This window comes from Paroedura picta, chromosome 3 (genome assembly GCF_049243985.1).
Source record: "Paroedura picta isolate Pp20150507F chromosome 3, Ppicta_v3.0, whole genome shotgun sequence".
NCBI classification, from domain to species: Eukaryota; Metazoa; Chordata; class Lepidosauria; order Squamata; family Gekkonidae; genus Paroedura; species Paroedura picta.
This window is the reverse complement of record NC_135371.1, coordinates 9550386-9568095: the sequence shown is the minus strand read 5'-3', so window position 1 is coordinate 9568095 and position 17710 is coordinate 9550386. Positions and strand designations below refer to the sequence as shown.

The 17710-nt window shown below is 46.2% G+C and overlaps 1 protein-coding gene across 1 annotated transcript; it reads right to left on the bottom strand.

The window, feature by feature from the left end:
- LOC143834244 (vomeronasal type-2 receptor 26-like) lies at positions 1-8040 on the bottom strand. Its single transcript, XM_077330900.1, has 5 exons — positions 7786-8040; positions 4775-5572; positions 2871-3098; positions 2282-2408; positions 1-911 (listed from the first exon to the last, which is right to left on the bottom strand). Exons 1-5 carry the CDS (start codon positions 8038-8040, stop codon positions 1-3), a joined length of 2319 nt encoding a protein of 772 aa, XP_077187015.1.
- Between the last annotated feature and the right edge of the window lie 9670 nt (positions 8041-17710).

Sequence of the window (17710 nt, the reverse complement as noted above, 5' to 3'; positions counted from 1 at the left end):
TCAGAGCCCATCTTTTTGTTTTATCATGAGTAGTTCCTTTGTATTGAGATGAGGCCTCAGAAGAAGAATGTAACATTTGGGAAGAAAGATGCAACCCAGTAAGCCCAAGCTGGAGGCCAAGATGGAGAAGACCTGCACGGCAACCATGTATTTCCCCTTCGTGCTCAGGTAAGCGGGAACAAAGGACACCCACACACTGCAGAACACCAACATGCTGAAGGTGATCAGCTTGGCCTCATTGAAGGCCCCAGGCAGCTTCCTGGCTAGGAAGGCCACCGTGAAGCAGATGGCGGCCAGAAAGCCCATGTAGCCAAGGGCAGCATAGAACATGGTGACGGACCCTTCATTACATTGCAGTACGATCTCTCCAGGCTGGGAGTGCATGTCAGAGTCTGGGAAGGGGGGAGCGATGCCCAGCCAGAGAGTGCAGATGCCCACTTGAATGGTGGAACAGGAAAAGACAATGGAGTTGGCCAAGCTCTTCCCCAGCCATTTCCTCATCCTGCTCCCTGGCTTTGAGGCCATGAATGCCACCACCACAGTGACAGTTTTGGCCAGCACTGAAGAGACGGCAACTGAGAAGATGATGCTGAAGACGGTTTGTCGGGCAAGGCAGGTCACCTCGTGAGGCTGACCAATGAAGAGAAAAGAGGACAGAAAGGAAAGCAGGAGGGAGATGAGGAGAACATAGGAGAGGTCCCGATTGTTGGCTTTGACTACTGGCGTTTCTGAGTATTTAATGAAGATTCCCAAAACAAAACTTGTCATTAGAATGAAAAAAAAAGCAAGGACATTTAGGATGATCCCCAAAGGTTCTTCGTAGGACAGGAAGGTGATACGCTTGGGAACACACTGGTCTCGGTTCTTGTTTGAATGTTGATCTTCTAGACACTTATGACAATGACTTGAATCTGAAAAGAACATATCATCAGTATCTGTACTATCAATAATCAATTCGTGACATACCGGCCAAAACATTGTACGGCTGTGGCTAGTAACGCGGGGATTGTGGCAACAGTGGAGACATGGGATCGCCAAGAGTCGGACTCGAATGAACGGCTGACCACAACAATCTACTTTATATCCATTTTAATAGTTGCTTTGTTACATTCAGTGAGAATATATCTGAAATTTGAAAGGCCTGCCCTTAGCCCTGACCCGGAAACCACAGCTGGTCCAAAACGCAGCGGCCAGGATCCTCACAGCAACACCGTGGAGATCCCACATCCGGCCCATTTTCCAACAACTGCAGTGGTTGCCAGTTGAATTCTGGATCAGACTAAAGGTTCTGGTAATTACTTTCAAGGCCATTCGCGGTCAGGGCCCAGTGTACCTGAGGGACCGCCTCCCTGCCTATGCCCCCAAAAGAGCTCTGCGCTCCGCCGCCACCAACCGGCTAATGGTCCCTGGCCCAAAAGAAGTCCGCCTGGCCTCAACCAGGGCCAGAGCCTTCTCTGTCCTGGCCCCCACCTTGTGGAACGAGCTCCCGGAGGAGATCAGGGCCCTGACGGAGCTTAAACAGTTCCGCAGGGCCTGCAAAAAGGAGCTCTTCTGCCAGGCATTTGGTTGAGGCCAGGCACAACCAACAGCGAATGAAGGGCCCCCGCTCTCCCTGCTCTCCCCCCCTCTCCCCCCCTTCCTCCCAGAACTGCACCAGAGCGCTCTGGACCTGTTGTGGCATTGCACTGTTGCATCATTATGCTATTTTATTGCTATACTGTTATATTATTCTGTTATATTGTTACAGCCACGGTTATTAATTATTGTATGAATTTTTAACGAAGACTGTTTTCATGTATTGTTGATTAGTTTAATGTAAACTGCCCTGAGCCTTCGGGGAGGGCGGTATATAAATCTAAATAAACAAATAAACAAATAAATAAATAAAAAGTGCATACGTACTTGCCAGAAAAGCAGGACTACACAGACATAACGGAAAAGTCAGGAAGCAAGAATGCATAATAAGGATGCAGTTGGGAAACTTTCAGATTGGGATCCTTCATTGTGGAAAGTGCTGAGATCCATGCTTAACATTACAAACAAAATGAGTCTCTGATAATACTGCAGGCGCAGCCCTGAGACCCCGAAGAATGTATGCCAAACAAAGTAAGGAAAATGCGGGCAAAGTGACCGAAACATCGGACTTGTCATGTGGCACTTCATACATGATACATCATGCAGTTTAATGAGAGAGAAGGTATTCCAAAGGGGACAAGGTGTGAGAGAATTATTTTTTTCCTCTGCCTCCCCTCTACAATTGGAACTGGGGGATGTGGCTTACCTTCCTGAGTAGAGATCGTCCCTTCCACACATGGAGAGCAATCGTAGCAGCAGAGAGGTTCTCCTTCCTTAATCAACTTAGCGTATCCAGGTGGACAGCTTGGAGTGCACCTGGACTGAGGCAGGGTCTAGGCAGAAGGACAAGCAGCACAAAGTAATCGAAATTGTATCTTAGCAGTATATGATTCTCCAGATCAAGGGTAGCCAGCGTTTGCTGCCAGGGGCTCATGGGAATTGTAGTCCATGAACATCTGGAGGACCACAGATTGACTACCCCTGCTCCAGATGACACCCAGAAAGATGGTAATGAAGACAATGGACGCTACAGAAACTTTCATTAGTCATGGCTCAAGTTCGGTGCTCTTGGCTGTGCCTTGTAGAAAGTGTCCCTTTGGGATCTGGACTTCAAGCTGTTTCTGGGCCTTTAGACTATCATTAGTGGTATATATTGTTGACAGCCCATCGCCAAACAGTTATCTTACCATACTTGTCTCTATCATTTTCATTCTGTGTGCTCTTATTTGATTGCAATAACCCTTGAAAAGTTAACGAGTTTTTATAGGGTATGCCATGAAACAAGTTTTCCCCACCTCATTAAACCATTCAGGCCACACAATGACGTCTTCATCAATGGTAAACTTTATCTCTTCCGCACCACGTCTCTCCACACTCCCAATGTTCACCCTCTGGATAGACCGATTGGGTGTTGCCACCCAGTTCACGATATCGAAATCCGCTGCCACCTCCCCGTTCTCATCAAAATAAACTCCTTCTGTGGAATTATTGTAAGACTGGAAGTTTCTCAGGAAAGGGTGGAGCTAGGAGAACATACAAAGCAACAGCATTTAGAAATACAGGAAGCCATATTGGTTTTCACAGTCTTGATGATTTGGAGTTCCCTTATGTTTCATATGTGCCAAGGGCCTCCAGATACAGAAATCTTAACTGGATCTGAGGCCCCTTTTTGAGTCTTCCTCTTCCAGCTTCAGCATTTTGAGTCTCTAAAATAGTTGTGCTTTTCCAATTCATTTGGAGCAATTCTTCATAAGCACACTGTAAAGTTTGATTCAGCAAACTTGTAATCTTGGTTCTGCATTCAAAGGGGAATTATGGAAGCAAGTGGAAACCTGAGTTGTTGGGAGTCCAGACTTGTAATCTGGAAAGCCGGGTTTGTTTCTGCACTACTCCACATGCAACCAGCTGGGGGACCTTGGGCTCGCCACAGCACTGAGAAAGCTGTTCTGACCGAGCAGTGATATCAGGGCTCTCTCAGACTCACCTCCCTCACAGGGTGTCTGTTGTGGGGAGAGGAAAGAGAAGGCAAATGTAAGCTTCTTTGAGACTCCTTTGGGTAGAGAAAAGCAGCATAAAAAAACCAACTCTTCTTCTACGTGGCAGCCATTTTGTGATGGTAGCTATTCCCTGTTTTCAAAATTCTAAGAATACCAATGAGGATTCTGTGCTTAAACATTTTTCAATTAAGCATCCCTTTTTAAGGAAAAAAATTCAAAGGAAAAAAAGGAAAAATAAATGTTTTGGTTAGCGAGTTGATGTTTCTTTAGAATCATAGAGTTGGAAGGTACCTCTCGGGTCATCTAATCCAACCCCCTGCATAATGCAGGAACTCACAATTCACAGTGTTTAATAACATTTAATTTTAATTTTATTTATAAACTCATAGCTTTAATGTAATGTTGTAAATCACCCTGGGCCCTTATGGGAGTAGAGCAGTATGGAAATCCAATGATTGATTGATTGATTGATTGATAATTAATTAATAAAACTGGAAAAAATAGAGGACTGTATACACAACATATCTGTGTTCAAGGACAATAGAGGGAATCTAGTGGCAGAAATGGGTGCTATAATTGTGTGCCCATCAAATTCTCTGAAGTACCCATTTTTACTTCATTTAAAAAAGTCTCTAGTTCCATGTTTGGAAGGGGAAAAGGCATACATCTGCAATGAATTGATCACTATTATAAATTTTAAACAATGTGTCATTTAGATTATCCTTTTCCTCTTTTAGTTCCTCTGAATCTTTGTGAGGTAAACGAATGGACCTCAAAGGGAAGCAGAAAAACAACAACCTCCCTTCTTCACCAAGGTTAGTTAACCCATGTGGAAACAAGTTAAAATGAGCTAATATGAAACAAATTTGGTGCCCTTCAGTTTCTTTTTGATTATAGCAAGTTGTTATAACTTTGACCCTTATGAACCACACACCTACACAGGCAGACTCTGTGTTTCAGCTGCCTTGAACCAAGGGAAAGGGTGAAATAGAAATAAAATTAGTCTTCCTGTCTCTATTCTCATGAGAAGGAAATTCCTCTGGTTATCACAGGGTGGGAAGCAGTCTACAGCTGAGGGCTGTAGTCAATAGCTCTTTCTAGTGGATTACTAGCATGACAGATTCTTACTAGCATGACAGATTCTTAGTCGGATGCAGTGTAGCTGCTCCAATGTTCCCAAGTTTTTAGAGAAAACTAATAACCTGCCATGGCTGCAGCTTCCATCTCCCTTTCAACTTCCAATCAGCTCTGGTTGAGGCAGCATTCAAGGCATGGGCCACCACTTGGATGGAATTGTAAATGGCGTAGCTATCCTGAGACAGGATCCTTTCAAGCATACCCTGGGGTGGGGCCGCCAGTGCCTCTGTCTCTCCGCACCTTCTCCAGCCTTTCACAGATAACCCAGGCTTTGAATTGAAACAGTGAAATGCACCCATGCCAATTTGACTGAGAATAAAAAGAAAGGAATCCAAATTGTCATAGTCGGTATTCACGCTTGCCCGGGACAAAAAGGAAAAGGCACCATGAACGTGGTGGGTCTCAAACACCCTCAGAAAGACCCTCACACTGACATCGCGCAGAGCTGCAGTGATCCAAACTTTCCCCACGGGGGAGTTTTCTCTTTTTTCAGCAAGTTTCACCAAAACCCCAACAGCCATCATAGAGTGGGTGTCTCCATGGTAAACAAAGATGTTACATCTTCTTTGCATGTAAATGAAAGATGTCCGTGAGGGTAAAACCTTGCCAACGTCATACAGTTGCTGGATGCGTAACGTGAAGGCAATGCAAATCCCACTCTTGATGACCACGGGGGTCATAGTTCTCAGGAATCGTTCTCCTTGGGCATTGTCCGGAGCCAGGAGGCTGATCCAGGTCCATCGGAAATGCAGGAGCATCTTGACAATCCCCATAAAATACACATCTTGATTTGGGGCCATCCGGTACACAAAAGGTGACTGAGGCTCCTCTTTGAGCACGTGATTATCCACACTGTAGCTGATCTAGTCGGGAAAGGGAGAGATTGGGGACTGATTACTTTTGCCTCGAAGAGAAAACTGATATAATTGTTAGTATACAAGCCTTCATAGCTATCAAAACTCCCATCAATATGGTAGCCAGTGTCTATGTGAACATCCTTCTCAGTTCAGTCCCTTCAAATCGGGATTAGAATCAGCCTGTTTTGTTTTGTTTTTTTCTCAATGGTTAAGGATGCTCACCCAGGAGGACCACTGTAGAGGAGCTATTTCTGACTGATCTCCCTGCTGAGTCCAGGTTTTTGAGGAAATGAAAGGCCAATTGAAAAGCTTTTTAGGTTCATCAACAATGGAGTCCCTTGTTCCAAGTGTAGAATCCTGGAAATTGTCCTCTTAAGAGCTAACTTACAAATAGTTCTCTTGGTTATTCCTCAAGACAACTGCAGTGACTATGATGGGGTGGCCAAACTCTGACTCCCCAGATGTGCACAGACTACAATTACCATGAGCCTCTGCAAGCACATGCTGGCAGGGTTTCATGATAATTGTGGTCCACAGACATCTGGACAGCCACAGTTTGGTCACTCCTGGCCTATGGCAAATAGCCTTTCTCCCCAGTTGCCTGATTTCCTTGGAGTACTTCAGTAGGAAGTAAGTTTTCCATCAATGGAATATAAATGTTTAAGCTCTCCTATCTCACTAATTTGAGCCTCTTGTGGCGCAGAGTGGTAAAGCAGCAGAAATGTTGTCTGAAAGTTCTGACCATGAGGCTGGGAGTTCGATCCCAGCAGCCGGCTCAAGGTTGACTCAGCCTTCCATCCTTCCGAGGTCAGTAAAATGAGTACCCAGCTTGCTGGGGGGTAAACGGTAATGACTGGGGAAGGCACTGGCAAACCACCCCGTATTGGGTCTGCCATGAAAATGCTAGAGGGCATCAACCCAAGGGTCAGACATGACCCAGTGCTTGCACAGGGGATACCTTTACCTTTATCCCACTAATTTAGATAACTGTTAACCAAGGTTGGAAATGTTTCTTTCCTTCACAGTTGGATGTGGAGCAACAGAAATTATTTTTAAAGTAGAGAAACATCCTAATTGATGGAAACAGAGGGTTTGGTTACATGTAGGCATAAGCATGGGAGAGGAATGTGGACCATTTTGGATTTATTCAAATCGATTCAGCCGAGTTGATTCAGCCAAATCCGAAATGGTCCAAGGCACCATGCACACGGGGGAGGGAAGGTGCAGGTTCCTGTTCCTTCCTTCCCTGATGCCAGCTGGCTTGGTGGGAAGGCTGGGGGTGTGTGCCCTTTAAATGCTTCCCTCACTTTCTCAGGCAGCAGAGACCATTACCTGAGAAAGCAGAGAGAGGCATTTAAAGGGCGTGCAATGCAGCTGACATGTCAGTATCAGCTGCCTAGCAGGGTACTTAAATGCCTCCTTCGAGCCTTTGCTGGTGGTGGGGAGTATCAGCTGCTTGGTAGTCAATCTTGCCCCCAAACCTTCTCAGACCCTGACTGAGAAAGTGGTGGGAGGAATCTAAACTGACTGAATCATGGTAGAATTGCCAAATTGTGACTTGTTGTTGTTGTCAGGCATGGCACAGCTGTTGTCACAATCCCTAGTCTTGCATTGCCTCCCTCAGCCATGCAATGTTCTGGCCAGAGTCCATTTTTATTGTGTTCATTGCCAGCCTGGTTTCCTTTTTCCACTGACCAATCCTAGCATAATTGAGTTGGATTGTACGAAATGGCCTAAGCGAGCCAGAGTTTTGTGATTTTACCCACCAGCAATATATCAGGCTTTACGTGCTGTAGTTTGTCATTTGACCATCACTGATTTGACCCATTTAAATTGCAGGGATATGCAATTCATCTTGGATAGGTCTGAAAAGAACCCAGATTAGCATCGATTCAGGTACTTTTCAGCTTATCTGAACCAAATTGCCCATACTTAGCTCCATGTTGCCAGAGTTATGCACCTTTGCTTGGAGAGAGTGGAGAAATGCCCCTGTCATACGGGGGGATGCAGGCACTGAACTCAACAGGTGACCTCGTCATTATGGTGCAGCTGCTGGACACCTGCACCAGGTGAGTAAATAGGGTTGAAACAGGCACCTATGGAGGGGGTGATTGACCACACACCCTTCTAAGTCCATGGCATATGATGAACTTAGAAGGATACAACCCCACTTTGGTTGGCACTTTGAGACTCAGCCTCCCTGACCTCATGTCCTGTACCTGAGGCATTTTGTAGATGCTTAACAAGGTGGAAATCTGCTTGGAGGTTTCAGAGTCGGTCCCTTCAAGAACAGCCAAGGGCTTATTCTGTCCTCCGCAGCTGTAGTTTGGAACTGTCTTCTGTCCCCCAGAGAGCAGGTCTATCACCGCATCAGAAGTCACTCTTGCGTTAAAATAGTTCTCATAGATGTTGTACCCCAGAGTCATGTTGGGTAAGAGATTTGAATGTTTATAGATTTTCTCAATGGCAAACATGAAGGGCAGGAATTCCAAATACTTCATGTGACCTACCCTGCAACATAATGAGTTAGTGACATTTCTTCTGGTATTCAGTGCTAAAAATCTGGCTTCCTTTGCACTAAGGACCTTTGCAGGGAATCTCTGGGTCTTTCCCACAGAACGAACACCATGCTCTTCATGTTCAGGACATGAAGTGTGATAGCTATTCATAAAAGGGTAGTGTTGGAAGGGGGATAATCATTTGCTTTGTGCTAACAGAAGAAAAGAGGGCTCAGCTCAGTCCTGATGCTGGAAACATTCCTTTAAGAAGTTCATGATCTAACCGGAGTGGGGGGGGAGGGTCATTGTTGCAAGCCACACTCTTTTTCTGGCAGTTGCCGTATTTACAGGTTGTACGGGGTCATGCATATGCCTTGTAAGTAGAGTGAAGGAAGAAGTTCCTGATAATTAGAGCGGTTTCTCAGTGGATCAGGCTTCCTCGGGAGGTGGTGGGTTCTCCATCTTTTGAAATTTTAAAACAGAGGTTGGGTAGCCCTCTGACGGAGAGGCTGATTCTGTGAAGGTTCAAGAGGGTGGCAGGTGACAGTGGATGAGCAATTGGGATGTGCATGTGCCTAGTGCAGGGATATGCATCAATCAGTACAGAAATGCGAAGACCTAAGACCTGAGAAACTGTGCAAGAAAGCATCGGACAAAAGAAGCATGCCGTTTTCCCAGGGTGGATGCCAGAACACAGGGCCTTCCCGTGACAAAGAGAGTGTAAAAACAGAATCATGAGAACAGGGTCACTTACGCTTGAAACCGTATCTCGGGAGGCTTTGAAAACGTGAATGGCCAAAGCACAGATTTTGATGTAGACGTGATTCCGCCAACGGCCAGGTCCCCCAGCCTGTAATAGTTCAGTGGCCATTTGACATCCGTTATTGTGTGGAACGCGCACTGTGCATTCAGAGCCCTGCAGGAGAGATGAGGCAGCAGCCCCCAGAGCAGGGGCTGCAGCAGAGAAATCTTTAGTATGTCCACTAAATCCATGTTCCCTGTGCGGGCTCCCAGCCACCGACCCCCACTAAGCAGAAGAAGCCAAGCCCTCTTCTGTCAAGCAAGGGTGCAGGGAGAAGTACCGACCCAGATGGAGCCCTCTGACGGCTTCTGATCCAGCAGGCTGACTCTGGATCTTGAGTCAGCCTTGTCGCCCTCCCGTCTGGGTCTTCGGGACTTATTTGTGCAGCAGCCCTTTTCAAGCTCAGTTCAAAAAGTGGCTGCGTGTTTTTCTTCGGTCCGGTGATTCGATTACTGTCTCCAAAGGTGACGCTTGGAGAAATCCCTTGAATATTGGTGAGGGGAAGAGGAAATTACCATGATTTTCTTGATTATATGGCAAAGTTCCTTCCTCAACTTTGCCGCCACGCGCAGGTGCATGGCTAGACACACAACATGTTTGTGAGTCCCACCACTGGGGCTCTCTAGGCTCCAATGGGTCAGATCTGTGGGTCAGATCGGACCCACTGAATACGGATCAAGTGGAATTTGGATCAATACGGGATGTGAATCAAAGCTGTCCCGTTAGTATGGAATATTTATGTATTTATCGCCGTATATTTATACACCGCCCTCCCCTTGCGGCTCAGAGTGGTTTACAGAGAACACGAACGGGTGCAATATAAATTCAGTAGCAGAGACAGTAATCGTGGTGATAGGAGCAATAACAGTAGTAACGGTAGTGACCAACAGTAACAATGACAGCAGTAATAATGGATAAAAGCTGTTCCATTAGTATTTATATGGAAGCGCATAAAGGTCAAGGTCTCCCCTGTGCAAGCACCAGCTCATGTCTGACCCTTGGGGTGACGCCTTCCAGCGTTTTCATGGCATACTCAATACAGGGTGGTTTGCCAGGGCCTTCCCCAGTCATTACCGTTTACCCCCCAACAAGCAAGCTGCGTACTCATTTTACCGACCTCGGAAGGATGGAAGGCTGAGTCAACCTTGAGCCGGCTGCTGGGATCGAACTCCCAGCCTCATGGGCAAAGCTTTCAGACGGCTACCTTACCACTCTGCGCCACAAGAGGCTCTATGGAAGCACATACAAGTATACAGAACTGCAACTGGGCCTTCTACTAATCAGGTGCCAGAGCTATAAGACCACCAGCTGCTTATGCTACAGGGTCAAAAGCAAATGAAACCAAGAGGCAAAAAGTGGTATCTTCTTGAAATGTATTAAATGCAGTCCTAGGTTATTTAAAAGTTTTTGCAACCAGAACGGAGTCCCGGTTAAACAATCCTGCTTTCTGTTTCTTCTTCAGTGGTTGCAATAACGGTCTTAATATAAAGATTGAACATCACCAATATTAATTTCAATTCGAAAGGTAAAGCATATCACATTGGCAATAGCTCTTCAGTAAAGGGGTCACAGAAAGCGGGGTTGTATACCTGGGACCCCGTTCTGGTTGCAAAAAAATTTAAATAACCTAGGACTGCATTGAATAAATTTCAAGAAGATACCGCTTTTTGCCTCTTGGTTTCTTTGCTTTTGGGGGCCCCTGCCCCCTCCCTCTCCCCCATCCCCAGAAATCGATCAAGGCATTCTGCTCCTGGACCTGTTTGTACTATTACTATTTAATGTTGTACTGTTATCCTGTTATTAGTAATATATTATATTAGTAAGGTTATAGTTATTTATATGTATGGTTTCTTGTATAGTTCTCAGTTCTGTGTAAACCGCCCTGAGCCCTCGGGGAGAGCAGTATATAAATGGGAATGAATGAATGAATGAATGAATGAATGAATGAATGAATGAATGAATGAATGAATGAATGAATTTCCACGAGAAACCGACGGTGTTTCTTTATATGCTACAGGGCCAGCTGCAATACACAAGACAAGGCGGGTCTGTTCTTTAGTCTCCACTGTGGCTTAATTGGCTGGGGTCTCCATCTTTATTCTGAACATTTTTGTCAAGCTGCGAACTGGCCTGTCTCTGACTGATTTTATGCTCGCCACTTCCCGACAGGCCTGTTACCTCCTTCGGTATTGGATTACACCTGACTGGGATTATATTTCTTGACTACACTTCTGGCCCCATCATAGGACTTCCTGCCAAATGCAATTCTTGACTCCTTTTTCAGACTCCCTGCTAGAAATGACAAAAAAGCAAAATGCAACATTGTGAGTAGCCAGACTCCATATTCATTGGGAGTTGTATCTTAAACATTACAAACATGTACTTACCTAATAGATGAGGAGGCTACAGCACTTCCCAAAACATTACAAAGTGTGATGTGATAAGGGCAGATGTCTCCCCAGTGTTTCTACTGATTAGCAATTAGATGCTGGAACTGTAGATAAAGAATCACAGAATCATAGAGTTGGAAGGGGCCATAGAGGCCCTGCTCAACGCAGGATCAGCCCAAAGCATCCAAGAAAAGTGTGTATCCAACCTTTGCTTAAAGACTTCCAGTGAGGGGGAGCTCACCACCTCCTTAGGCAGCCTATTCCACTGCTGAACTACTCTGACTGTGAAAAACATTTTCCTGATATCTTGCCTATATCGTTGTACTTGAAGTTTAAACCCATTACTGTGTGTCCTCTCCTCTGCAGCCAACAGAAACAGCATCCTGCCCTCCTCCAAGTGACAACCTTTCAAACACTTAAAGAGGGCTATCATGTCCCCTCTCAACCTCCTTTTCTCCAGGCTGAACATTCCCAAGTCCCTCAACCTTCATAGGACTTGGTCCCTTGGCCCCAGATCATCCTCATCGCTCTTCTCTGTATCCTTTCAATTTTATCTACATCCTTCTTGAAGTGAGGCCTCCAGAACTGCACACAGTACTCCAGGTATGGTCTGACCAGTGCCATATACAATGGGGCTATGACACTTTGTGATTTTGATGTGATGCCCCCGTTGATACAGCCCAAAATGGCATTCGCCTTTTTTTACCGCTGCATCACACTGCCTGCTCATGTTTAGTTTACAATCCACAAGTACCCCAAGGTCTCGTTCACACACAGTGCTACCTAGAAGCGTATCCCCCATCCAGTAGGCATGCTTTTCATTTTTCTGACCCAGATGCAGAACTTTACACTTATCTTTATTAAATTGCATCTTGTTCTCATTTGCCCATTTTTCCATTGTGTTCAGATCTCGTTGAACTCTGTCTCTATCTTCTGGAGTATTTGCCAGTCCTCCCAATTTGGTGTCATCTGCAAACTTGATGAGTAGTCCCTCCACCCCCTCATCTAGATCATTAATAAATATGTTAAAAAGTACCGGGCTGAGCCCTGAGCCCTGAGGTACCCCGCTACTCCACTAGCTAGAAGAACACACATGGTGTAACCATTCAAAGATAGGCTTCCAGGTCAAGGCCATTTTGTCTCTTCTTCAGTTTGTTACAAATTTCTTCTTAAAATTTCTTTTCAAGCTTTTTTTTTTGTCTACTGGAAGTACGATAATAGTCACAAACACTGATAATATCCCGACCACAAAGCCATAAATTATAGGCATCATTCTACTCCCAGCTTACCTTAATGGAATTAAAGCCATAGACTTCTTCCTGTTATAGAGAATCCTTCTTATCTTTTACATAAGTTGATGAATCTCCTAAGCAACATTGTCCAGTAGTAGTAAAAGGGTACACTCCGCATGCTTAATAAGCTAATTTGCATAACCACACCTTCCACCATGCATACTAATTAACCTATTTGCATAACCATGCCCCTGGTGTCACTGGAAGTGGCATCATCATACTCCATGCCCCAGAAGTGCCGCCATGACACCACATCCCTTGACATCACCGGAAGTGGCATCATCATGCCCCACCCCATGCCCCGTGCCCCGTGCCCCATGCCCCGGAAGTGCCGCCATGACACCACGCCCCTTGACGTCACCAAAAGTGCTGATCCCCCCATTTAGTTCAGAAAAACAGTTCCAAGTGCAGTTTTAAAGAATCTAAGAATGTATTGCTTGAGGATGTGCCAAGAGTTGCCTTTCTCAATGGGCACCTGGAGCTTGGGGAAGGGGGGCAGAGCAGGCAGGCAAACACCAAGGTCAGGAAAGACACGCCAGAGAGAGCAACCTAGTGTTGGGGTGGGCGGGTGATAACGTGGAAGAAGCCTGCCCTGACCCTGTTCTTAGTCCAGCAGAGTAGGCCGCTGTTCTGTTCCTAGAACTGGGGGGACAGTGGTGACAATGTGTGCTGTTACATCTGGTGGGAGTGTCAGGGTGATGGCATTTCTTTTGACATGTGACTTCCAAGGGGTGTGGCCAGGAGGCGTGGCCTGCTGACATCACCCCTGGGGTTTCTTGAAGCCTGAAGAACGTTTCAGGGTATTTTCAGTGGTAAAAAGGTTGAGAAAGGCTGGGTTGGAGGTGGTTGTTTTTTTTAATGAAACTGAGATTTCAGAGTAGATAAATCGCTATAAAAATACTCAAAAAGTGCAACGACAGGCAGGTAGTCTAAGACAGTAACAGAGTGGGGAGATGTAATTCAGGCCTATTCACTGCATAACGAAATGTTCCAACTGGACATGTAGCCCACAAGCCAGGGTTTTATGAAGCCGTGGAGGAGACAATGAAACCAGAGTGGAGACCGAAGACCAAGCGCCAGACCCTCCGTGTCTTCTGCCCTGCCGCCGACCCTGCAGCACAAGTGGTCTGGCTCTGGGACCTGGCTGGTCAAAGGCCCAGCTGCAGTTCTCCCTGAGCGCCTTACAGGCATGGCTGTAATTTCCATAAGGATAGATTCAAATGGGTAGCCGTGTCGGTCTGAAGGAGCACAATAAAAATCAGAATCCAGTAGCACCTTTAAGACCAAAAAGGGCATGAGCTTTCGAGGGCAAGGACTCTTCCTCAGACTATGATCTTCTTACATGACAGGGAATATATAGCAAAAATCAATTCTGTCACATCAGTAGACTGTGTCACAACCAAATACAGCCAATGACAATCCTTTGTCAAAACAGCCAATCAATTCCCCTAGAACAGGGATAGTCAACCTGTGGTCCTCCAGATGTCCATGGACTACAATTCCCATGAGCCCCTGCCAGCAAATGCTGGCAGGGGCTCATGGGAATTGCAGTCCATGGACATCTGGAGGACCACAGGTTGACTACCCCTGCCCTAGAATTCAGTGTACTTTACCAAAACTCAGGGCCAGGGAGTCAAACTCAAAATCCCATGACATTGCTATATCTTACAGTCACATTATCACAAAGAAAATAAATAGTGAGGATAAATTAAATAGTTCAACTTGTGTATCCACATTCCTCACTATTTATTTTGTGATAATGTGACTGTAAGATATGGGAATGTCATGGGATTTTGAGTTTGACTCCCTGGCCTTGGGATAGTTACCAGCAATACCCTGGGAGGAATGTCTCAAGGTTGTATGGAGACGGATGGAGCAAGCAACATATGGGGAGGTGAGAACCTTTGATCACTAATAAAAGGCAGTTTGGTTTCTCCCTGTTTTGACAAAGGATTATCATTGGTTGTATTTGGTTGTGACACAGTCTACTGATGTAACAGAATTGATTTTTTTTTTGCTATATATTCCCTGCGAAAGTTGGACCATAAGGAAGGCCGAGCGTCAAAGATTTGAGGCTTTTGAACTCTGGTGCTGGAGAAGACTCTTGCGAGTCCCTTGGACTGCAAGGTGAACAAACCGGTCAGTCCTAGAGGAGATCAGCCCTGACTGCTCCTTAGAAGGCCAGATCCTGAAGATGAAACCTTGGCCACCTCATGAGGAAGAAGGACTCCCTGGAGAAGAGCCTAATGCTGGGAGCGATCGAGGGCAAAAGAAGAAGGGGACGACAGAGACTGAGGTGGCTGGATGGAGTCACTGAAGCAGTCGGTGCGAACTTAAATGGACTCTGGGGAATGGTAGAGGACAGGAAGGCCTGGAGGATCATTGTCCATGGGGTCACGATGGGTCGGACACGACTTCGCACCTAACAACAGCAACAACAGCATATATTCCCTGTCATGTAAGAAGATCATAGTATAACGAAGAGTGCTTGCAGTCACCTTGAATAAATCTTTGTTGGTCTTAAAGGTGCTCCTGGACTCTGATTTCATGCTAATTTCCATGTAAAGCATAATAGAACAACTTTAATCCATATCCCATAAAGGTCATTTTATGACCTTTATCAAAGAACTTGGAACCACAGCTACAGGACTCAAAAACATGTCTCTGTTTTTCCACCCAAGCACCTGCGCGTAGAGTCACAGAGCGATGGGGGGGGGGGGGGAATAGCAATTTACTCTTCTTCTTGACAAGTCTCAAGGGATTTCTCCCAGCATCGCTTTGAAAACAACAAGGGAAACACTGGGAATTATGAAAAACACGCAGTGACTTCTTAGGCTTGGCTTAGAAAACCGGCCGCACGAGTAACTCCCAAGGATCTGGACACTTCTAGGATCAGGCTGATGAAAGACTCCTAGTCGTCCCATTTGAAGAGACTCTACAGGTGCGCTCCACCTCAGCTGATAGCTGCTCCTGCATCCTTAGCGCGAGAAGAGGACTTGGCGTCATCTGGTTAGCGGGGTAGGTAGTTGAGAGCCACCACAAGGGACATGGCTTTAGCAGGCGCACTCAGACTGGCTCTTCTGCTATTGTGGCTCTCTCAGCTGGTCCCGCATCTCTCCTGCAGGGTCCAGAAGGCAAAGTGCCCGTTCCGCAGGATAACCGATCGAAGCAGCCCGCTGAATTATTACCGGCCAGGAGACTCTGTCGCTGCTGGAATTACCTCCACAGCCAACGCGGTCTTTGAGCCCCATGCTTTCTCCGACCCTCCTGCTATAGTATTTGATGCGTAAGTAGTGATGTATGAAAGGATTTCATGCTCCTCGACCCGATTCAGTTTTTGTATTTGTTTTTCTACGGACAGCCCCTGTTTTCTACTCTCTACCCCTCTACCCCTCTACCGCAATAAAATCAGAGTCCGGTAGCACCTTTGAGGCCAACAAAGATTTATTCAAGGCGTGAGCTTTTGAGTGCAAGCACTCTTTGTCAGACTATGAATGTACATATTCTTTGTTACGTAAGGCCTGTGGTCCTCCAGATGTCCATGGACTACAATTCCCAAGAGCCCCTGCCAGTGTTTGCTGGTAGGGGCTCATGGGAACTACCCCTGATGTAAGGAGTTCATAGTCTGAGGAAGAGTGCTTGCACTCGAAAGCTCACGCCCTGAATAAATCTTTGTTGGCCTTAAAGGTGCTACTGGACCTTTTATTGTGCTACTTCAGACCAACATGACTACCCATTTGAATTTTTAGTCTACCAGTGAGAGAAACACAATCCTAGAAACGACAGAAGTTTGATCTGATCCCAAACAGTTCTGATATATCCTTATTTTGTCTGTCTTGTCTTTGGGGGAGATTTGAGAACGTCCTAACTGTCAAGCAACCCATATGCTCAGTGGCAGTTGGAAGAATCCTTCTCAACCCTTATGCAGAATAGTGTATTATACGGTCCAAAGCTTTTTCCTGTGGGTCATCTTTCCTGCGGACTTCTAATCTGGCGAGCCGGGTTCAATAATTCTGCACTCCCCCACATGCAGCCAGCTGGGTGACCTTGGGGTCCCCATGGCGCTGATAAAACAGTTCTGACCGAGCAGTAATATCAGGGCTCTCTCAGCCTCACCTCCCTCACAGGGTGTCTGTTGTGGGGAGAGGAAAGGGAAGGTGTCTGTAAGCCACTTTGAGCCTTCTTCGGGTAGAGAAAAGTGGCATATAAGAACCAACTCTTCTTCTTCTTCAGTAATATCAGGGCTCTCTCAGCCTCACCTCCCTCACAGGGTGTCTGTTGTGGGGAAAGGAAAGGGAAGGCATCTGTAAGCTGCTTTGAGCCTTCTTCGGGTAGAGAAAAGTGGCATATAAGAACAAACTCTTCTTCTTCTTCAGTAATATCAGGGCTCTCTCAGCCTCACCTCCTTCACAGGGTGTCTGTTGTGGGGAGAGGAAAGGGAAGGCGACTGTAAGCTGCTCTGAGCCTTCTTTGGGTAGAGAAAAGTGGCATATAAGAACCAACTCTTCTTCTTCTTCAGTAATATCAGGGCTCTCTCAGCCTCACCTCCTTCACAGGGTGTCTGTTGTGGGGAGAGGAAAGGGAAGGCGTCTGTAAGCTGCTCTGAGCCTTCTTCGGGTAGAGAAAAGTGGCATATAAGAACCAACTCTTCTTCTTCTTCAGTAATATCAGGGCTCTCTCAGCCTCACCTCCTTCACAGGGTGTCTGTTGTGGGGAGAGGAAAGGGAAGGCGACTGTAAGCCGCTTTGAGACTCCTTTGGCTAGAGAAAAGTGGCATATAAGAACAAACTCTTCTTCTTCTCTCTCTCTCTCTCTCTCCCCTGCTCAATCTCTGGGTCTTCATTTGTCAGCCCCAGCTTTGAGGCTGACCTGAGCCCTCTTTGGCTCTGTTTTCGGTAGCCAAAGGGCCGTCTCTCTTTCCAGCAAAACCTGCCTCTGTGTCTCCACTGTGTCAGCATCAGCGCTTGTACTTCAGGCTCCGGAGTTGAGCTAGCCTGAGCTTCGTACCAAGGAAAAGACCCAGAGAATTTTGCTGCCTGCGGAAGCCCTGGATGGAAAAGAAGCAGGATTTTGGAATGTTAGCATGGAACACAAGGTGAAATGTAACCTACACATTTTGTTGCAGTTTCCGTGAGGTGAGGTATTCAGACCTATTGCCTTTC

Excerpts from the sequence above, each read along its gene's own strand:
- LOC143834244 (XM_077330900.1), bottom strand. The coding sequence starts at position 8,040 with ATGTTTGCCATTGAGAAAATCTATAAACATTCAAATCTCTTACCCAAC. Across the intron at positions 5,573-7,785 it reads GCATCTACAAAATGCCTCAG|ATCAGCTACAGTGTGGATAA; the intron begins GTACAGGACATG and ends TTTCCCGACTAG. Across the intron at positions 3,099-4,774 it reads GGAAGCTGCAGCCATGGCAG|CTCCACCCTTTCCTGAGAAA; the intron begins GTTATTAGTTTT and ends ATGTTCTCCTAG.